The following is a 22,799-nucleotide window of genomic DNA, read 5'->3' on the forward strand; positions in this document are numbered from 1 at the left end:
TACACATCCCAAAGGCAGATATTTAAATGTGAATCATGAATCATTTATTAATGAATGCTGGCCAGTGAGATTTGCAGTCATACATTGGTCCTGCTGTTTTACAATCTTTCTGGAAAACCACTGGCAATATGCATCATAACCCTTAAATGTTGGTTTTTAACTTGAGTCAAATTATCCATACAGATTCAATACATGTTTCAAAAGCATATACATGTAAAAAGACTACAAGAAAAAATATATAAAAGACGATTATTTCATCTCTGAATAATGGGACTGAATTCTTTTTCTTCTGTTTTGGAAATGTTAACATAGCAGTTAAAATTTCTAGATTACAAAGAAATGAAATCCAAGTCACACTCATTACTGGGAATGGATTGTGGACAAGTTTCTTAAATGTTTCCTCACATGTAAAATATACAGGGTATGCAACAGTCAAGCCCCTGGTGTCAGAGGAATCTCTGTGTATTACACAGTACAATACAGTATGATATGTTGAAAAGGGGATTCTGAAAAAAAAAACATCAACTGGTAGCCTGTAAAGTATGTCAATTATATCCCAAACATAGGTTGTTAAAATACAACTTCATGTAGCAGTTCTGATGAATAACTTTTACTTTATCTAAATGTCTACTTTTAGGAGCGCCTGGGTGACTCAGTCGGTTAAGCGACCAACTTCAGCTCAGGTCATGATCTCACATTTCCGGAGAGTTCCAGCCCCGCATCTGGCTCAGAGCCTGGAGCCTGCTTTGGATTCTGTGTCTCCCTCTCTCTCTGCCCCTCCCCTGCTCACGCTCGGTCTCTCAAAAATAAACAAACAAACAAAAAAACCATTTAAATGTCTACTTTTAGCAGTATCCCAGAAGAAAATGTTATTTTCAATTGAAAAAGCTCGTTTTCATTTATGTTTAGCCGCTGATTCCTTCCACAGAGGTAAGTAAACTAAGTTGAATTTTATAAAGTATCTCATACTGAGGCACAGATTCCAAACCACAGTTTGCAGTTTTTTTGAAGCTTCCATCCGAAATACGTTTTATTTCCTCTGTGACCCCAGAAATCTGTGTCTGCCTCTCAGAATAAAGGAAAAGGAAACAACAGGCAGAGATCAGACTTTGAAGAATTAACCAGTGTGGAGCCTTGGGTACTCTGCATGCAGACCTCGAGGTTCCGGTTTGCTAAGACTCCAGGCCGAAAGTTCAGTTGTCCTGGAGGCTGCCTTTCCTCCTCCCGAACGGAGTCACAGGGCGGCAGCCCTCGGTCCGTCCAACTGAAAGGCGGCGATGCGTTAGGACCACTTCTTGGTGACGTTGAGATGCTCGAGCTGGTCGGCCACGAATCTGTGGGGGGGGAACTTGGACACGCCGGCCGCCTTGATGGCCTCGAAGGCCGCCGCCCGGCGCCCCGCCGCGTGGCCGAACTCCTGCTCCGCGGTGAGGTAAGGCCTGCTCAGCCAGTAGTGGTTCTCCGCCTCGATCTCCAGGCGACGGACCAGGTTCTGCTTCGCATGGAAAGACACGGAGCGCGGCCGCCGGTGCTTCCCCATCCACTGTCTGCCGGGAATGCGGTTGCGGCGGAGAAGGGCGGTCAGGAACATGGTCCCTGCTGGGACACGGCACACGTCGCACCAGGAACCGGCTACGCGCTCGGTCGCAGGTAAGGGCAGCGCGCGCGATACCGGCCCGCCTGCCGCTCCGCCACCCCCGAGAACGCACGCCGTGCCCCCAAAGAAGCAGGAGCCCAACCGGCCTCCGCAGGGAAGGAAACTTAAGGAAGGCACGCCTGAAGGACCAAATACGGCCACAACTCACCGGCCACGGCGCTCTGAAGACCGCAGTCCTCTCCGCACGCCAGCGGACCCGACCCCGGAAGTGCTCTCGCCTCCCGGAACCTTCTTGCCCCGTCGCGCGAGACTTCAGCTCTCGCGATAGAGGGCTCGTGCGATCTCTCAGAGCTGGGGATACTTCCGGTACGAAGAGCTTCAAACTAGTGGCGGGCCCAGCCCGGGCGGCGGGTTCCTCTGCGCCCGGCGTCCGGCCGCGCGATCCTCCATGGATCTGATCCGCGGCTTCTGCGCGAAGCTGCGGTCTCTGGCCGTCAGTCTGGACAGTGAGACGGCCCGGCTGCAGCGGGCGCTGGACGGAGAGGAGAGCGGTGAGTGAGGCCGGCGGGCGGCGGCGCGCTTCCCGGCTGCGGCGACCGCGCGGGTGCGTGGGCCGGTGCCGGAGGGGCCTGGACCCGTGCGGACGCTCACGCCCGCAGAAAGTGTGTTCTTTCATCTGCATGGTGAGGGGTGCTTCGAAGGAGATTCGGAACGGGGATGGTACATCTATGAAAATGCTCAACGTTTGTCGTGAGCAGAGCCCCGAGGTGCTGCAAGTATCACCTTTTTATTCCTTATTCTTCTGCCCCTCGAGGAGGTTGTCGTGGCTGTCTGTTCAGTTCTACGTACAACCGCACTTGCTCTACGCAGATACTGAAGTAGCACTGTTACTGTGTTGCAGAGAGAAACAGAATAAAAACGTAGATTAAGTTGACAGATTGAGCTCATAACGCATACACTAATTTATACGTGATATACTTCAAGTCACTTAAAATGGATATTACTAAAAATACTGTGTTATTAAACAAAATGCAGTTATTTAGCACGGTTCTTTGCTTGTAAAGTGACTTTGTCTCAACCAGTGGTCCGCAGTTGTAGTAAATGCCTGTATTTTTCCCAGCAAATCGTATTGCCAACACAAACACTAGTTCTCAGTACTGCTCTTTTTTTTTTTTTTTTTTTTTTTTTACTAATCTCAACACCCAGCGCAGCGCTCGACCTCATGAAGCGCAGCGCTCGACCTCATGACCTGGGGATCGAGAACCGACTGATTTTATGACCGAGCCAGCCAGGCATCCCTCAATACTGCATTTAAAAAAAATTAATAGAGCAGAATTCTTCACCACTACCCTTTGTATTAGATATTTTTAAAAAGTTGTTGCAAGAGTAGTAGCTCAGGTTTTGAGATTATTTTTTGTAAACGTCATTAAGTGTAATTTGCCTTAAAATACCGTGCTTTGTAGACACAGACTCCTTTTACTTTTGTTATATTATGAAGAGTGTTCCAGCCATTTAAAAATGTGTATTCTTTTGACTAAAAACAGTATATGTACATGACAAAAAATTTGAGATACGGAAAAGTAGAAAGAGGAAAATAAATATTTCCTGTAACTCAGCCATCCAAAGATGCCACTATTAATATTTTATTACTTTTTGTTTGTTTTGTCTCCTTTTATTTTCTTTCTTCATCCTTTTTTTTTTTTTTAAAGCGTAAGCTCTACATCTAATGTGGGGCTTGAATTCATGACCTTGAGATCAAGAGTCACATGCTCTACAGACTGAGCCAGCCAGATGCCCCTTTGGATTCTTGATATGTAGCTGAATTGCTTTCCACAAAGCTTGTGCTCATTTACCTTCTTACCAGCATATTAACTGTGTACACAAAATTTGCGCTTTCTTCTGGTTTTAAGAAAAAATTGGGATAATTTTTCTATTTGTGGCCAATATGTATTATTGGCTCCTGGGTGGCTCAGTCAGTTAAGTGTCCAGCTTCGGTTCAGGTCATGATCTTGGGGTTCATGGGTTTGAGCCCCCCATCAGATTCTGGGCTGACAGCTCAGAGCCTGGAGCCTGCTTCAGATTCTGTGTCTCTCTCTCTTTCTCCCTTCCTGGCTTGCACTTTCTCCCCAAAATTAATAAAAACATTTTTTAATTTTAAAAAATATATGGAATTGTGATAGAGAAAATGATCACCAAAAATTTCAGCTTTTATGATCACAGTGACGAATCATTAAGTTGATTGACTTTTTAAACTTCTTTATTGAGATATAATTCACATAATATAAAATTCAGCATTTAAAGGATATGATCCAGTGGTTTTTGGTGTATTCATAGAGTTGTGCAGCGATAACAGTAAGTTTAGATTTTCATCACCCTCAAAAGAGACCCCCATGACTGTTAATATCCACTCCCCATAATCCCACCCCACCTACTGCACTAGCCCTATGGAACCACTACTCTACTGCCCGTGTATATTTACATATTCTGGGTATTTGATATAAAAGGAATCTACAAAAGTAGGCTTTTGTGACTGACTTACGTTAGCATGACGTTGCAAGGTTCACCCATGTCATAGCATGTATTGATGATTCGTTCCGTCATATTGCTGAATCCATTGGATGGCTATGCCACATTGTGTTTATTCATCAGTTGATGAACATTTGGGTTGTTTCCACTTCTTAGATATTATGAATATATGCAGACATTTCTGGTAAACATTGTGCTTTCAGTTCTCTTTGGTATACATTAGAATTGCTGGGTCATATGGTAAACCTATGTTTAACTTTTTGAAGAGCTGCCAAATCATTTTCTAAAGTGGGTGCACCATTGTACATTTCTACCAGCAGTGAATGAAGGTCGCAGTTTCTCCACCTCCTCATCATTTATTATTATCTGTCTTTTGAATATAGCCATTTTCTAGTAGGTGTGAAGTGTCACTGCATGTTGACTTGCAATTCCCAAATCAAAATTGGTCAGCTTTAACAGGTGAATGGAGACCTTCAAAGGAGGCATGTTTTAGAAAGAGAAACAATTCTTTTAAAAGCTGCGTTTACGTGATGTCCGTTACGAATATGGCAGCTGACTGGTAAGAAAGGTGACGGTGCCAGGGGTCTTTTCAGTAAATGGTACCAGGTCAGTTGGACACTCACGGAAAATAAGAATAGATCTTGACCCTTACCTCATGTCATATAAAAAAGTCAATTCCAGGATTGTAGCTCTAAATGCAAAAGGCATTTTCTTCTTTTAGAAGAAAATATAAGTACTGTCATTGCCAAAGATTTTTAAAATAGGAACCAAAAGCTCATTATAAAAAAAATTGCTAGGTAGGATTCCATTTCTCCTTCTCCCCTCCCTCCCTTCCTTCTTGATCTGAGTGCTAATTATGTGGGCATGTTCACTTTGAGAGTTCATCAGGTTATAGACTTATGATTTTTGTACTTTTTTGTATGTATGTTATAATTTAATAAGATTTAAAAGAAAAGCCTTAATACTTTTCTTTATAATTGACAAGAAACAAATTATGAATAAATATCTACAAGGATTTTTAAATTCTTTGAAATAATACTAAATTATATTTTCTATTCTTCTTCCTCCTTTTCCTTATTGCACTTTTTCCTTATTGCATTTTTTCTTTTCTTTATTCATATTGAAGACTTTGAAGATTATCCAGCGAGAATTTTATATGATCTCCATTCCGAAGTCCAGACTTTAAAGGTATCGCTCCTACCATATTATTTTTATCATCTTTGTGTGGTAATTTTTAAATAAATAGATTTAGTCTTTTAGTCTTAAGACTAAGTCTTTTGATAGAAAAATTATAATGTACTTTTTTTTCCTCATAAAAGGATGATGTCATTATTCTTCTTGATAAAGCAAGTTTGGAAAGTCAAGAAATCATTGGTTTTGTAAAGGCAGCAAAAGTGCTAATGAAGAAAAATTCAGTGGATATCATGAAAATAACAGAGTTTTTCCAGAAGTATGGATATAATCCACGTGCCAAGAAAAATGCAGGTGTGAATGATTTGCATGTTATGGCATTTGTCTTAGTGTCCTTGATACTGAGGAAGGCAGAGCGATTAAGTGCAGTTACTCTGGGCTTAGTCATGGTTTCTGGTCCTGGCTCTGCCATTCTGTGTGATCATTTATTCAGCAAACACTGTGCCAGACGCAGTGCTGATGGGCGGTACCAGGGAAGGACAGTCCTTCCTCTCCTTTCCAAAGTGCGGGGCACAAGACACACCTACGTGATTTTAGGATGGTTGGTTTCGAGTCAGCTCTGCCGAAGATGGTGGAGAGACTGGTCCTAGGGCATGCTATTTCAGTTTTCTTGTTCTCAGTTTTTTCTCCTGTAGAAGGAGAAATTGGGGGCAACATAAACTGATAAAGTCCTTTTTTTAAGTCTGCAGTTCTAACGAAGAGTAGGATAGCATGGTATTTTAGAATCTAGAGCCAAACTGAGTGCAAATCTCTAATTCCACCATTTACTAGCTGTATTATCTTTGACCAGTTACTTAACCTTGTACCTCAGTATCTCATCTGTAAGGTGGAGATGTTGAATAGTATCTACCTTTGAGGTTGTAGAAGGGTTAAATGAGATAAAAGTTGTTTAGAATAGTGCCTGGCATTTTTTCACCCGGTGTTAACTGGTGTTGTGCCCATACCTGTGAGTGACTCATTTCCGTATACTTCAGTGTCTTTGTTTCTGTTATGAGAACGATCTTTGTACATAAATAAGCCATTAATTAAATTCAACAAACATATGAGGATATGTGTGGAGGCATATTAAACGGTCTGCATGCTACAATGGGAAGAATTCAGTTGACTTCTGTGTGAACAGCTGTGGACTCAAATGTAGGCTCCACCAGCTACTATGGGTGTGAGATTTGGGGTAATTTCTCCAAATTGCTTTTTTCTCCCTTGCAAAATGGGGATGATAGTAACTCCCTATGAGGCAGTGATACAGCGATGATTTTACTAATCATCTCAGTGACAGCCTTGTGATACATACAAGGATAAGTTTCTGGTAGCCCTTATAACTTGTCTCAGAATTAACACAATGCCAAAACAGAACTCTGCATCCGCAGCTCTTCCACGAGCCAAAAGCCATGAAACCAGAGTCTAACCTTTTCTATTTTTATTTTTTGGTACAGTACATACTCCATATTTAAATGTCCTGGTTAATCATGCATGCAAAACTGTACCCTATCCTAGTTTGTTCCCTGTTGTCAGTCAAAACAAAGAAGATCCTACCTTCAAAGAAAAAGTGTGCGCCTCTTCACTCCAATCCTTTGGATCTCTTAGCTGGCCAACTAAATGTACAGCCTAAACGTATCCCTTTCCTATTCCTTTGGACCCAAAAGATTCTGACAAGGATCTATACTAATGTCTGTTAGACCCCATTTTAACCGTAGACCTTCCTTTAAAAGATCGAAACAAAAAAGATCATTATAAGACTTAACAGAATTCCATTCTAGTTCATAACAAGTACAAATACTTTCTTCTTGAAAAGAATACAACAGCATATTTTGGAGAAATTTTTTCCCATTTCCTTCAATAAGTACAGTTGTTACAATTCATGTATCCAATTTAGCAACCCGTGATATCTATTCAAGGTTGTCTGAAACAGATCTTTGTATTAACTCCCTCCCTCCTTATTCTTAAACAGATGGCAGCGTTTGGAATCAAAGGATATGAGGTCAAGTTTTGGCTTTTTACATTTTATCAGCTGAGTGTTTTCCAAACTGGTGTTTGGTACCTTTATCTATAAAAACGAAAAAATATCTTAAGAGATTTTGTGCTTGAAATAGTTAATATGAAAATTAATTGGAGTGAAACATTCAAATCCCTGTCCCATGGAGGATTCTAACCACATTTTCATTTCCTTCATCTCACCCTTTCCATTTTGTCTTGCTTTCTTGTTACCCTAATTACTGGTTCATTTCTCTTTTCCACCGCATGCTACACATTTCACATTTGTCCTCCATTTTCTTAACACCCATCCCATTCTCCAAACCTGGCTCTCTCGCTGAAGCCCTGTCATTTGTTAAGTTAATCTCTGGCCAGATCCACATATCTTCTTTCTGCTTATCCTCTTTGACTTTCTGTTATTTCTCACATTAAAAGCTAGTGTTTTTCCTTCTCCAGTTCCATGGCATCATGGGTGCTATCCTGGGCCTTTTAAGTGCAACTTGGGTCCCACACCAAGTTCCTTAACTGTTAACGTATGCATGAAATGGCAAAGGATTTGGGGAAAAGCATAGTTGTTAGTAAATTATCGAGTTTGAAATGTACAGTGTGGTGATTAACCATATGGTGTTTGGAGCCATATATAACCTAGTCAAGGTTGAGAAACTACGTGTCTTGCTAATGCTCTCCTGTTATTTTCCTCAACCAGGCTTTTGATACAGGCATTCGACTGAGGATAAAAATTTATCTTGGTGGACAATCTTTCTTTCTTAACTTAGGCATCTGTAAATGAAAAATCTCAACTAATGTTATGTTTTTTGTTAAATCTAGATCATAATTAATTCCACCCTGTAATTAATGTCATAAATGATAAAATAGTTCCAAAATTTATAAAGATTGGTAGGCCACATTAGCTGGGGCAGTAAGGGTATTGGGCTTTTATTTGCATTGATTTTTCATCTTTTAGCACTTGAGTTTACTTTCCTTCTTTAATGTGTCATCAAAATGGGATATGGGTAGACAAGAGGGACATGTCAGAAATTTCCTAAAGGGACAGTTGAAATAAAACTTTAGAGACTAAGGAGGGAGGGAATCAGGACTTTTGCTCATTTGGGACATTTCAAATAGAGCTTTTTTATGTGGCTTTCGAACATGGGATTTTGTGGTTTGATGTTGGACCAGAACATGACCTCCTTGGTTTCCTCACAGTGGATGAACAAGAAATCCCTGACTCTGACTCCAAGTCCACAACCCATGAAAATCTCCACATGTCTGATGTGAAGGACAGTCTGTCCGGTCCTGCTGTTCCAAGCATTTCTAGTTCTGAGCGGTCTCCACGGAGTCCCCAGCTTTCAGATTTTGGACTTGAGCGGTACATGATATCCCAAGTTCCACCAAAGCCTCCACCAGCAGTAAACCACCGTGAAGAAGAGCCCAAAATCTTAGCTCCATCTTCCAACCAGTCCCTGGGTAAAGTACTCAAAACTCCAAAATGTGCACTGAAGATGGATGATTTTGAGTGTGTAACTCCTAAATTAGAACACTTTGGCATCTCTGACTATACTGTGTGTTTAAATGAAGACTATACGATGGGACTTAAACATATGAAGGAGAATAAAAGGTAAGCCGTTTTAAAAACAGTATTTATTTTGAGAGAGAGAGTGAGCGCGAGTAGGAGCAGAGGAGGGGCAGAGAACGCAGGAAAGAGAGAATCCTAAGGAATCCTAAGCAAGCTCCACGCTGTCAGCAGAGCCCACTGTGGGGTTGAACTCTCCTACAACAAGTGTCAACTAAAACATAGGACAAGAATGGCACCAAAGTCAGAAAGGGAAAATGGAAGTCAGTTGTTTATTATGTGTATATTGTTAATATACATAGGTAACTTATGTATTGGAGGAAATATGATTTGATAGCAGAGGCTGATAGATGAATTAAAGACTCAAGTTTTAAAGCCTCAACCAACCACTAAGACACAATAGCACTCCACTTAAGAGAAAAGGAGCACTAATAAAGAATTACTAGCTATTGCAGAGGAAATACCAAAATAATATTCATAACTCACAGTAAACAGAAGGGTGGCAGATTGGCTCAGTCAAGTAAGGGTCTAACTCTTATTCTTGGCTCAGGTCATGATTTCACTGTTTGTGAGATTGAGCCCCACGAAGGACGAGCAGAGCACCTGCTTGGGATTCTCTCTCTCTGCTCCTCCCCTGCTCACATTCTGTCTCAAAATGATTAAACATTAAAAATAAAGAAATGAGGTGAAAAAAGTGGTGAAAAGCTCAGGACCTAAGCCGAAGTCAGTAGTCAGACCCTCAACCGACTGAGCCACCCAGGTGCCCCCAAAATAATCATTTTTAAAAAGAACTGCCATTATCAGGGGCCTACAGACTCCCGCCACAGTCCAAATCCAGCCTGCTTCCTATTTTTTGTAAATAAAGTTTTATTGGAGGACACACTAAAGAAGTTCCTTTTGGGGCACCAAGGCGGCTCAGTTGGTTAAGTGTGCAACTCTTGATCTCAGCCTTGTGAGTTCTGGCCCATGCAAAGGGCCCACGCTGGGCTCCACACTGGACCTGAAACCTCCTTTAAAAAGTTCTTTCTCTAAAACATCTAAGAAAGAAAACTGCAGTTAGTTTATGAGATTGACATACCCTTGATACAGACATTGACAGAGCATGTGAAAGAAAACTAGCGCCAGTTTTATAAATATGGACGTAAAGTCCCAATTAAAATGTTCACAAATTGAATTCACAGAATATTACAAGTATAGTGTATAATTTACAAGTCAAGCTTATCCCAGGAATGCAAAGATAGTTTAGTACTTGAAAACTCATACTTTATTTTAATGATTTAATAAGAGATAAAAGGATAATCTTAACAGATGCCAATAAGGAATTTCATAAAGATTTTTTGAGTTTATTTTGAGAGAGAGCAGCATGCAAGTGGGGAAAGGGCAAAGAGAGAAGGAGAGAGAGAATCCAAAGCAGGCCCTGTGCTGTCAGCCCAGAGTCTGATGTGGGGCTCTGTCTCACAAATTGTGAGATCATGAGCTGAAATCAAGAGTCAGACACTTTACCAGCTGAGCCACCTAGGCGCCCTAAGGATTTGATAAAGTTTGCTACTCATTACTTTAAAATGCTTGGTCAAACTCCAAATAGAGTACTTCATTAACATGATAAATCACAGATATCCAACTTAATAGTGAAGCCTTCTGTCACCATTATTTAACATTCTTGATACTTTGGCCAATTCCAAGTATTTCTAGGCCATGTTTTGTAAGGGGGGTTGGAGGGTTGGGCGGCAGCTACCCAAGAAAATTCCATCTCAGTCTTCAAGAAAGAGGCTGATAGAAGGTAGGTCGTATGTTTGTGGTAAGCTAACCGTTTACAATAATGTTTTCCATATTTTATTAATAATTAGGTCCTAAACAGTAGAAAAAAATCCATTCAAATTTGCAACAAGAAAGTGAAATACTGACATCAGTCATGGGCAAAAAGATCTACGTGATTAAAAACCATAAAATATTTCTGGGTTAAGTAAAGGTAAAATTGGGGAATGTAATATTTTTTCTTCATCCTAAGAGACTGCATGTTGTTAAGATGCTTACTTGCAACAAATTAATTTATAGGTATCATGCATTTACAACAAAGCCTCAGTAGGATTTTTTAGAGGTCAATGATAAAATGACTCTAAAATTTATTTGGAAGAATAAAAAGTAAAACCAACCTGTCTGGTTCAGTCTGAAGAGCGTGCAGCTCTTGATCTTGAGGTCATGAGTTCGAGCCCTACGTTGTGTGTAAAGATTACTTAAAAACATAAAATCTTTAAAAAATAAAAGTAGTAGCTACAATAGTAATTAAAAAATAGTAGTAATGAGGGAATCCGACCTACTAATGGTAAAATATATAAAGCTATAGTAAGTAGGGGCGCCTGAGTGGCTCAGTCGGTTGAGCATCTGACTTTGGCTCAGATCATGATCTCACAGTTTGTGGGTTTGAGCGCTACATTGGGCTCTGTGCTGACAGCTTAGAGCCTGGAGCCTGCTTCTGATTTTGTGTGTCCCTCTCTCTGTCCCTCCCCTGTTCACGCTCTCTCTATATCTCTCAAAATTAAATAAATGTGAAAAACAAAGCTACAGTAAGTAAAAGTGTCACAGGAAAGACTTAAAACTGGAACAAAATAGCCCAGAAGCCAATTCCAACCTACATAATTTGTAGAAGGTGTTTTGGAAGTAAAACTCACTCAGTGAACTATGCCAGGACAGCCAGTTACTTGAACCACCTTGTTGTCATATTTGATGATGCTCCTCTTTATATCTCAGACATCTGAGTAAATGCCTAGAATACCTTAGCGAGATGACAGGGATCAGAATTTTTCTAGTCTAAAATAATGACAAGTTTTTAATTTATATCTGTAAACTGGTTGCAAAATTCCACTTTATGGCTTTGAAACCATGAGCTATGTAGCCTCTGTATTTGTTTTTTGTTTTCTTTTCTTCTTTTATAGTTTATTGTCAAGTTGGTTTCCATATAACACCCAGTGCTCACCCCGTGCCTCCTCCACGCCCATCACCCCCTTCCCTGGTCCCCCTCCCCCATCAGCCCTCAGTTTATTCTCAGTATTCAAGAGTCTCTCATGGTTTGCCTCCCTCCCTCTCCCCAACTATTTTTCCCCTTCCCCTCCCCCATGGTCCTCTGTTAAGTTTCTCTTGTTCCACTTATGAGTGAAAACATAAGGCATCTGTCCTTCTCTACCTGACTTACTTCACTTAGCATGACACCCTCGAGTTCCGTTCATGTTTGTAGCCCCTGTACGTGAACACATGAATTAAACTTATGGCTTTCCCTTAAGTCAGGGTTTCTTAACCTGTTTCTCAGTCAAAGCTGTCAGCACAAAGTGGTTCATAACCTTTTTTGAGCCACGTTTGTACATTCATTTAAAAAAACGTTCAGTGGGATTTGTGTTATACAAAATAGAACTGAATGTTTGTCTAGACTTGACAGTATATAGCAAGACTGAATTTTTTTCCCAGAGGTTCAATATTAACTTTTATTTTTTACCACATAATTTCCCTATGAATCACACCAGTGAGGAGGCCATAGAATCAGAACCAATGACCAGTGAGAAGGTCTTTGCTACTCCTGGCCTCGCAGTCCAACAGTTGAAAAAAAATGGTGAGTACAAGAATTACATTACTTCTCAGCTGTTCTCGTTCTGGATTATCTTTGTACAGAGTTGGTTCTGTCACCTTTGATATAGTCATTCTGCATCTTGTCAGAATCATGTAAAGTACCGTCCCATTTGGGTGAAGCATGATGCCATCCTAGAGGAAGATACAGTTTCCTGGTATGCTTTTCATAGTTTTCCTGATTATAGTCAATATTTCTCCAAGGCGCCTGGGTGGCTCAGTTGGTTAAGTGTCCAGCTTTAGCTCAGGTCATGATCTCACAGTCTGTGAGTTCGAGTCTGTGCTGACATTTCAGAGCCTGGAGCCTGCTTTGGATTCTGTGCTTCCGTCTCTTCTCTGCCCCTCTCCTGCTCATGCTTGTGCGTTCTCTCTCTCTCTCAAAAATAAACAAACAGTAAAAAGATTTTTCAGCTGCTTGTTAACATTTTAACTTAAAACATAAATGTATATTCATTCAGCAAATTTTTGATACAGAATCAAGAGTGCCGTATTTTAAAATTTAGCTTCAGCCTGTTGATTAGAGCCTACATTATTTTTCTTACATAAACTATATTCAGAATATAGTAGCTACCATTTCAAATTGTTTTTTTAAATACAACAGGAACTTAACTATTTCAGTGTTTTCATATTTGTTCCACCAACCACAAAAACATTAGTTTTCACAAAAATATAAAAGAAAAAATTCTAGAGTTTTTTGATTTCTTGGTAAATTATAATTGTCTAAATCTTTGTCAAATTTATTGCCACATTAAAAATAATTTTTAATGTTTATTCATTTTTGAGAGAGACAGAGTGCAAAGTAGGTGAGGGGCAAAGAGAGAGGGAGACACAGAATCTGAAGCGGCTCCAGGCTCTGAGCTGTCAGCACAGGGCCTGATGTGGGGCTTGAACCCATGAGATGTGAGACCATGACCTGAGCCGAAGTTGGACGCTCAACTGACTGAGCCATCCAGGCACCCTTATTGCCATATTTTTAAAAGTAACTTATCTTTATCAAGTCTTTCCAAACTTAAGAACATTATCAGAAGAATTCTCTTTTTGTACTAATTTCACTGACATGCAATATTAAATGATGTTATTGAGTTAAGTGTTTCTGGCATAAACAGGTATGAGAAAATACAAACGACTTGTAGTAAGCTTAGAGCTCAGCTTGTAGGAAAGAGCCCATATGTACCGAAGAGAGGGAGAGAATGGGCCCCCATCTCGTACATAAAAAGAGTCAGTTCCCAATAGAGCATCAGCTGTTTAGAAAATGATGACGGCGGCACCTGTGTGGCTCAGTTGGTTAAGTGTCTGACTCTTGATTTCAGCTCAGGTCATGATCTTGTGGTCCGTGGGTTCAAGCCCTGCGTCGGACTCTATGCTGACAGTGCGGAGCCTGCTTAGGATTCTGTGTCTCCCCCTCTCTCTGCCCCTCCCCTGCTCACATGGTCTCATTCTGTCAAAATAAATAAATGACCTTTAAACAAAAAAAAAAGGAAAGAAAATGATATGATATAGGAAAATATCTGTATAACTTCTGAAGAGGGATGGATTTTTTAAAAGATATTTTTAAAAATTTATTTATTATTAGAGAAAGAAAAGCACGAGCAGGGAAGGGGCAGAAAGAGAGGGAGAGAATCCCAAGCAGTCTGTGAACATCTGTGCAGAGCCCATCATGGGGCCCCAGCTCACAAGGGTGAGATCATGACTTGAACCGAAATCAAGATTCAGAGGCTTCACTGACTGACACCGCCCCCCCCCCCCCCCCCCCCCCCCCCCCCCCCCCCCCCCCCCCCCCGCCAGTGCTCCTGGGAGGGATTGTTTAATGAATAGCGTGCTGACCGAGAACCTTCTGGACACCGCAGGCTGTGTGTTCTGTGGAAGGGATGGTGAGCAGAGGCTTGTTTAGAGAGATTCTGTTGTATTTTAGTTTGACCCTATTCTTATGCCACAAGAGTACAACTACTATAGTTTTTATAGTCCATATGTAACGAAAACTCAGTAACTTGTTAACCGTTTTATTGACCGTTGCTTCTTATATCCCACTCATTCCTTCTGGGTTTAGTTTCTTCTTGTGAACGCACAGCCAACAGCAGTTCTGAGGTGATATTTCTAGTCTCGGAAGAGTGGGCTCTGGTTTTGTGTCTGAAGACATCTTTTTTCCTTTCTCTGTCATTCATTTTTGAACAGTGAGTGATTTAACTGGAAATAGACAACAGATTGACAGCTGACTTTCTTCAGAATTTTATAAGAAAGTTGTGTCATTGTGACCAGGTGTCCATCGCTGATGAGCAGAGTGCTGTGGGCCCGATGTGCTTTCCTTCGTTCATCTCTGGTCTTTTCTTCCCGGTAGTAAGATGTGGGTCATTATCTTTGCTATTCTACATTTCTCTGTAATTTTACAGTAAGTGTATTTGTTTTTATTTACTGTGTTTAGAATGTGGTATGATTTTCAAAGTAAGAACTCCTGTCATCAGTTTTGGAAAATACTCTGAGGATTATCTCTTTAATAAAACTACCTCTTCTCTAACTCCTCAATTTTTTTCTACTGGAATCTCTGTAACATAGATTTTAGAATGTTATCCTCTATCCTTGGTTTGGTAACTGCCCTTTGATATTTTCCTTTTCTCTCTGCTACTTTGTGCTTTAGTTGGAACTTTCTTCCACTTTGCTATTTTTTTCTCTTACACTGAGTCTAAATTATTATTTTAATCTATTGAATTTTTATTCCAGGAACTACATTTTCTGTCTTAATATGTTTTTTCATTCAAATAGGACTGTTCTTTTTTTCCCTTCCATAATACTGTTCCCTTGCCTGTGATTTCTGTGCTGTCCTTTATCTCTGAATTTTAAACACATATATTTGGAAAACTATTTAAGGTGTTGATACTTCTGTTTATTGCTTTGATTCTCTTTCTTGGAAGTGTGTTTCCTTTTTTTTTAATTTTTAAAATATTTTTAAATTGAACTCCAAGTTAGCATACAGTGCAACAGTGATTTCAGGAGTACATACCTTGTCCGGGGGCCATTGGGGTCCTTTCTGGTACCGTACAGATTTTAGGATTGTTTGTCCTAGCTCTGTGGAGCATGCGGCGGTTATTTGACAGGGATCACCAGGCTTTTAATTTTTTGCTTTTTTTTTTTTAACTTTTTTTTAATGTTTATTCATTTTCTTGAGAGAGAGCACGAGCAGGGAAGGGGCAGAGAGAGAGGGAGACACAGAATCCGAAGCAGGCTCCAGGCTCTGGAGTCAGATCATGACCTGAGCGGAAGCCGTAGCTGGACACTTAACTGACTGAACCACCCAGGCGCCCCTTTCCGCGCATCTTCAGATGCAGTGGTTTTCAGTGTCATGGGTTGTCACAGAGGCCCGTGGGGCCACTTCGTGCTTCCCTGGCCAAGGCACCGGGTTTGCCGATGACGCACAGCTTCTCACGGTACCTGCCTGACCTGGGAGGCCCGCAGGGAACTCAGAACCCACAGCTCCGCCCTGTTCTGGGTTGATGCTCTGCTCTGCGGGTTTGTCCAGACTTTCCCTTGGCGTGCAGCCCTCCTGCAGAGCCAGCGCCGGTGCCCTGGGTCCCAGACCCCACTACGTCCAGGCTCACGGCCTGGTGGCGGGCCCCGGCCGGGTCGCCTCTCCAGAGCCGGCCTTGGGACCCAGGTGTTTGTGCACGTGGAGGTTTCAGACGAAGCAGATGTCAGCCTTGCCCTGTAGCTGCTTCAGATCCTTTAATGTTATGCTTCCAAGTAGGTCCCCACTCCCCTCCCCTTCCTCCCCTGAAGTGATGTTTATTCTAAAGTGTAGTTGTGTTGTTTGAAAATTGTATTTAAGTTACAGTATCCAATTTTTATTTTGTCACTTGTTTTGTTTTTTTTTTTTTTCATTCAATCTCTGTAAATCCAGTTCATACATTTGAATTTTTCAGGGGCGCCAGGGTGGCTCAGTCGGTTAAGCGGCCGACTTCGGCTCAGGTCATGATTTTGCAGTTTGTGGGTTTGAGCCCCGTGTCAGTTTCTATACTCACAGCTCAGAGCCTGGAGCCTGCTTCGAATTCTGTGTTTCCCTCTGTCTTTGCCCTTCCCCCATTCATGCTCTGTTTCTCTGTCTCAATAATAAATAAAAACATTTTTAAAAAATTAATTTTTTAGCGTTACATGAATAAGCCAAATTTTATTTCTTCATTTGCTTATTGACTTGTTTTTTCCTTCACTCTTATAGGCAGTGCTCTGATGACTTTTATCCTTGTGTTCGTGTGTTACTCCCATGTAGGAGTGGAGTGTCTAGATCAGAGGGGATGCCTCCCTTCCCGTATTCTGGACGATGCTTAATTGCCACCAGAGCAGCTCTTCTGATTCCCAGCAGCAGTGTTTACGTTCATATTTCTCCATCTTTCCCAGCACTTGATTTTTAGACTTAATAACATTTTGCTAGTTTCGTCATTTTTCTAACATGTTCACTTTTTTCTTTGATTTTTTTTTTTTAAGATTGCTTTTATCATACTGTGTGTTAGAGGTGTTACGTGTCTGTATACACATGGTTCTGCTTCTGGGATCTCTTTCTTGTTCTGATGGTCAGTTATGGCTTTAGAGTAAACCCTAACATCTGAGAAGGTGGGTGACTTCCGTGTCCTCTTCCTTTCCCCTCTTCTTCTTAGAAATTTGATTTTCTCCAGAAAGTTCACACAGATTTTAATAGATTTACATGTAGGCGTCTTGTCTTCTTTGTTGCTCTTGTAAAAAATACCTTCTCTCAAATTATATTTCTAATTGTTTGTTGCTCCTTTGATAGAACTATTGATTTTTGTAAATTGCCCTGATACCTGGCAGCCTTGCTGAATTTTTATTAGTACTGATGATAGGTGAACATGAAGTTTTGTTTCTTCCTGTGTAGTCAAGTACACACTAGAGCTATTTCTTAAGTTCTTAAAAATAAAGTACAGAAATTATATTGACTAAGATTATAACATAAAAGTTGAAATCTTGAGGCACCTGAGTGGCCCAGTTGGTTAAGCATCTGACTCAGGTCATGATCTCATGGCTCATGCGTTGGAGCCCCGCGTCAGGCTCTGTGCTGACAGCTCTCGAACTCTGTCTCTTAAAAATAACATTAAAAAAATAATTTAAAAAATAGTTGAAATCATTTTTTTAATGTTTATTTTTGAGAGAGTGTGAGCAGGGGAGGAGCAGAAAGAGAAAAGGAGACACAGAATTCAAAGCAGGCTCCAGGCTCTGAGCTGTCAGCACAGAACCCGACGCGGGGCTCGAACTCGGAATCTGTGAGATCATGACCTGAGCCCAAGTCAGACTCCCAACCGACTGAGCCCCCCAGGTGCCCCTCTATTTTGCAACATATATTTTCATGCCACTGTTTGTGTCTTTTAGATGGCGACTATACAGCTTCCCCCTTGGCACCCACATTCTGCACTCCTGGTTTGAAAATTCCTTCTACAAAGAACAGAGCTTCGGTGCGTTTCCATGACCTTGAAAAGCTCTAATCTTTCTCCTGGTGACTCACATACAATACTCTTCTAGACTCCATCTGTTTTAAGAACTGAGACTATTGTATGACAACTGTACTGCAATTTAAAAAAAAACACTTAGACTACTGCAGTATTTAAGAGTACATTTACATATTTCTGGAGAATTTAAGGAAATTTGGCAGCATATAGCAAAAGCTTTAAAATTTTTTCATACCCCTTAAACATGTCTCAGAATTTTCTCTAAGGTACATTGGTACAAAGAATTATCACGAGGTTATAGAGGAAGGAGCAGCATTATTTATAAGAGAGAGTAGGTAAGGGCGGGCGGGAGGGGGGGTGGAGAGAGAGAGAGAGAGAGAGAAAATCCAAAGCAGGCCCTGCACTGTCAGTGCAGAGCCTGATGTGGTACTCAAACTCCCAAACCGTGAGATCATGACCTGAGCCCAAACAGAGGTCAGATGCTGAACCCACTGAATCCCCCAGGCTCCCCTAACATGGGTTTTAAAGCACAGATAACATGAAAAGAGTCTTGAAGGAAATGACATGCATACACATGTATACGCATGTGCGCACACACATACAGTATGCTTTATTTCAAAGAAAAAGAATAAAAGGATGTATAGAAACACAACAAATGTGATTATCTCCAGGTGATTTATGGGTGATTTTTATGATTTTCCCGAATAGTTCTCAGTGAACAAATTAATAGAATCATACCTCAGCCCTTTTCTGAAGTTGCTGTGTGCACTGACGGCCACCAGTCCAGCAGACGGGGCTGCCCTGAAGTGTGGCTGGTGCGTCTGAGGAGCCCAGTTTTACTTTTAAAAATGTGATGAATTTAAGACTAAATTCAGATAGACCCGTGTGGCTGGTTACTACTCTCTTGGCCAGAATAGACAGACTGACAAAATGCTCGTAGCATTTGAAGCGTCCGTCAGGTTCTCTCCTGCTAGCACTTCCAGTTACAGTTGATTCCCTCCCTGGGGAAGGCCCTCTAGTGATGGACTCTCTGAACTCTGACCCTAGGGAGACGAGCCGGTTTACTGGATTGGTCAGGCTGGCATGAATTGCGTGCTAAGTTTACCTCACACGGGCCTTCTTTGACTCAAGAGTGAGGGCACGTGGTAACACTTTGCTGGTCCGTGGGGTTACTCTGAGCAGGGCCGGCTCCATGTTGCCGGACACGGGGCGGGTGAGTCCGCCTAAGGCTGGTTCAGTCAAGCTCGGTTTGTTTTCATGTTAAGCTGTAGCTCAGCCTTTACTAGTAACGAAGATAGTATTTTGTTCTCCATATGCCATTTCTTTATTTTCTCCATTTTCTTTAGTAATCGGTTGAGGAAGAGCAGGTCCCTTTTGTGCAACACAACTTAAATTGACTAAGAATTTTTATTCACTGTATTTTATGCCATCATAACTTAATGATTTTTTTTTGTTCAATAGGAATCCACAAATTGTCCATTATCAGAAACAAACAGTTCATCAAATGATTTGGAAATGAAAGACTACACATCGTTAGTTTTAAATTCAGAGAAGTGTTTTGAAAGTTTTGCGGATCCCTCTTCTCCCATAATTTCTTCTTACGAGAATCTGCTGAGAACACCTACCCCTCCGGAAGTCACTGCCATTCCAGAAGATATTCTTCAGGTTCTTTTGCCAGGCTATTTCTTTTTTGATACATTTTTTTTGAAGTTATATTACAGACCTGAAGCTATATAAAAACGGTCTTATTTTTCTTCGGACTAATGTGCTGGTTTGTATACTGAGAAAAATCTAAGTCCTGGGCTCTTAGTCCCTTCTGGGAGCACCTGCATCAGGGTCTTGGGGCTGAGCATGATCCCATGATCTCATCCTATTTTTATTTCCTGGTGGTGCAGTTTCTCTTTACCTTCAACTTCATGTGTTTATAAGAGAATTTCAAGCAGACTCCATGCTGTCAGCGCAGAGCTCAACTTGGGGCTCAGTCCCACAAACTGGGATGATGACCTGAGCCGAAATCAAGAGTCAGACGTTTACCGAGCCCCCCAGGCGCTCAAGAACGTCTGATTATTTAGTACAGTGTCACTTACCTCTAGTCTACTACTGATCTGTAAGGACTGCCAGCTCTACTCCATAACATCTCCAGTCACCCCACCTTAGCCGAGGTTAGAGCGGCACCTGTTGCTTAGGCAGGTGGAATGGTTCAGAACCATTCCTGAAAACTGCCCAGCTTGTGGAGAGCCGTGACTACTTGTAATGGTACCAAACGCCAGGAGAGCAGACGCATCCTAGGATGTCAAGAAGTATCTGTTACCCTTTGTTCTCGGTCTTTTCTGTTTTCCTGGACATTAGAAACTTGAGTGAGCATGTTCTGTCTTTATAGGAGTTATCTAGAGTTTCTACTTTGCTGTGGTTGATCCTTCTCTTCATTTCTACATGAAAGGGGCGGGGCCTTGTATTTACAGTATCACGTCTTTATGTATAAAAAATCATAGCTGGTATTTCAGACTCTTCTTTTTATAATCTTTAATGGCTGATCATCTTTCTTTTGAGCATGTATTTTGCCTCTTTCCTATATATATTTTCTCAGACAGTGTCGTGAAGGCTTAATTTGCCCTTGGGGATATGTTACTGCTTATTTTACTTCCATTAATCTTAGAGCACATTTTAGAAGGCTTCAGAAGTCAAGCCTCCACATTGAAATTCAATTTCTAACTCCATCCTTTCTTTGCTGTTGAACATCTGTGCTGAAACCGTCTCTGCACTGTCCGTGCAGAGCTCGATGTGAGGCTTGAACTCACAAACCATGAGATCATGACCTCACGAAAACTGAGAGTCGATGCTTAACCCCTTTTCTTGGCTCGAGTATTTTATAACACCTTCTAAGTTTGTTGTGTAGTTCCTATGACTTGATAAAAGGGAATTTGTTTCGTTTCAGATTTTATCAAAATACAACTCAAACCTAGCTACGCCGGTGGCCGTGAAGGCCATGCCGCCCAGCAAAGGGCTCCTCCCCAGACATGGAGGACTGAGCATCCAAGGCGTTGGCAATAAAGAAAACTGGTGAAGGTATGGCGCCATTCCCAAGAAGCCACCTGTGTTACTGGGCGAAGACATTTAAAAATGAGCATTCAAAACCTAGTAACAATGCTCCAGTTGACATTTGCCATCTCTCTCTCGTGATACAGAGCTTGTCCCTGGGAATCTATATTATACGATTTTAGAAGTGTAAAAATATAAGTCCTACTGTTCTATCATTTGCGTGATTGCATGTGGATTATTATACTTAATCAATGTTCTTAAAAATCTGTATGTTTTTGCAGAAAACTTTTCAAGTGTGGACACTGAACAGAAGGCGCTGGAGGCGGAGCTGGACTGACTGACACATCACCCTACATCTTTCCCCTTTTTAAACACCAACCATATTAAAGATGAACATGGACGCTGATCTGCTTTTTGTTAAGATTTCATTTTCTTTAATCTTGGTCTTAGTCATTCCATTTTTAAAGATCATCACGATTGCACTGATTTCACATGTACCCTGCCTAATCTAACAAAATGGGTAAGTGGTACTAGGAAGCAGGGTAAATAAAGTTTTTAAATGTTACTGTTTGTTCCTTCAGACAAGGCCAGCCAGTCTTCTCGTGGCGAGATGGTGGTGCCGTCGCCTCGGGCCCGGCTGCCTCGATTCTGGCTCTGTCCTTGTCCTGTCTCCTCACAGGGCTGTCCCAGAGCCCTTCCCACCTTTGAGCTCTGCAGTGTTTTCTTAAGACTCTGATGTCTACAGGTGACAGCTCAGGTTTATTTAGGAAGAGGGAGGGCCTGGAGCTCCCCCGGCAGGCCTCGGGCTTGTTGTTTTTACTCACAGCTTTGTACACGTCTTTGTCCTCTCCTCTGCCCCTCCCGCCGCATGGCTGCTGACCCCTCAGCACCCCTTCCTGCAGCCTGGCCACCCAGCCCACCTCTATCTGAAAGGTTTTGAGGACTCTGCCTGGGCCAGGTGCCCTTCCGTGGACTGTCCCCTCTGACCCCAGGAGGCGGGAGACGTGGTCTCGAGCCCTCTGACAGCTTCAGATCACCCTGTCCAAGCCCAGGATCCTTTCTATTTAAGTGGGAAGTAGTTCTGAGTTCATCTGGCGAACTCCAGATTACTCCCAAAGGGAAAATAAGGGCCTAGCCGATAGTGGACACCAGTTAAAAATTTGAGAAGGCACAGCTGGCAAGTATCATGACAAGGTGCTTCAGTTTCCCAGACCTGACCTTCAAAGGCTTAGGTTTGGGAAACCTGCAGTAAAGATTACCCTCTTTTATGATTGTGCCTTGGAAGCCCGATGTGAAGACTTGTCACGTTGTGCTCTTTCCATCCTGTTAGAAACAGGGTTTTACCCTAAAGCCGAGAGGGAGACAAAGAATCCACAAAGAATCTGAAGCAGGCTCCAGGCTCCAAGCTGTCAGCACAGAGCCCAACACAGGGCTCAAACCCACAAACCGTGAGATCATGTCCTGAGCCAAAGTTGGGTGCTAAACTGAGCCACACAGGTGCCCCTGACAGCACCAGTATTGACGGGAACCTAGGGACAGCATGGCAGCAGACTGAAGAGATGGGCGGTAGGGTGGGTCCAGAAGCAACAAGTGTTTTACGATGGGAAATAACATCACAGTAAGCAGTTCCGGTTGTCTGTTTTTGTGATAGTCCCTCAAATTCCATTTGTCCAAAACTTCTCTCCCTGACCCTTTTCACATTTCTCCTCTGGTCCTAGTGCGATGCTTCCAGCTTATCCAGCGTCAAGTGTCAGGATCTTGCAAGCCTGTTTCCTCGTTCAAAACCCGTCAGCGCCTCCCTGTGCTTTGGAGATGAAATCCAAGCTCTAATACGCCCACACGG

General features: G+C 41.9%; 2 protein-coding genes across 3 annotated transcripts; one reads left to right on the forward strand and one right to left on the reverse strand.

Annotated features, from left to right (window-relative positions):
* Positions 1-800: 800 nt before the first annotated feature.
* On the reverse strand, positions 801-1,908 carry MRPL57 (mitochondrial ribosomal protein L57). Of its 2 annotated transcripts, none has more exons than XM_029936970.1 (2): positions 1,806-1,908; positions 801-1,596 (listed from the first exon to the last, which is right to left on the reverse strand). In XM_029936970.1, the coding sequence occupies exon 2, from the start codon at positions 1,589-1,591 to the stop codon at positions 1,283-1,285; it is 309 nt and encodes a 102-aa protein (XP_029792830.1). In that variant the 5' UTR covers positions 1,592-1,596; positions 1,806-1,908; the 3' UTR covers positions 801-1,282. The 2 variants fall into 2 exon arrangements, with proteins under 2 accessions (XP_029792830.1, XP_029792831.1); XM_029936971.1 differs by having other exon boundaries at positions 801-1,599; positions 1,806-1,906.
* On the forward strand, positions 1,892-21,362 carry SKA3 (spindle and kinetochore associated complex subunit 3). The gene is made up of 9 exons (XM_029936969.1): positions 1,892-2,148; positions 5,250-5,311; positions 5,443-5,608; positions 8,492-8,903; positions 12,374-12,459; positions 17,841-17,923; positions 19,379-19,582; positions 20,853-20,983; positions 21,238-21,362. The coding sequence occupies exons 1-8, from the start codon at positions 2,046-2,048 to the stop codon at positions 20,979-20,981; spliced, it is 1,245 nt and encodes a 414-aa protein (XP_029792829.1). The 5' UTR covers positions 1,892-2,045; the 3' UTR covers positions 20,982-20,983; positions 21,238-21,362.
* Positions 21,363-22,799: the final 1,437 nt, after the last annotated feature.

This window comes from Suricata suricatta, chromosome 4 (genome assembly GCF_006229205.1).
Source record: "Suricata suricatta isolate VVHF042 chromosome 4, meerkat_22Aug2017_6uvM2_HiC, whole genome shotgun sequence".
NCBI classification, from domain to species: Eukaryota; Metazoa; Chordata; class Mammalia; order Carnivora; family Herpestidae; genus Suricata; species Suricata suricatta.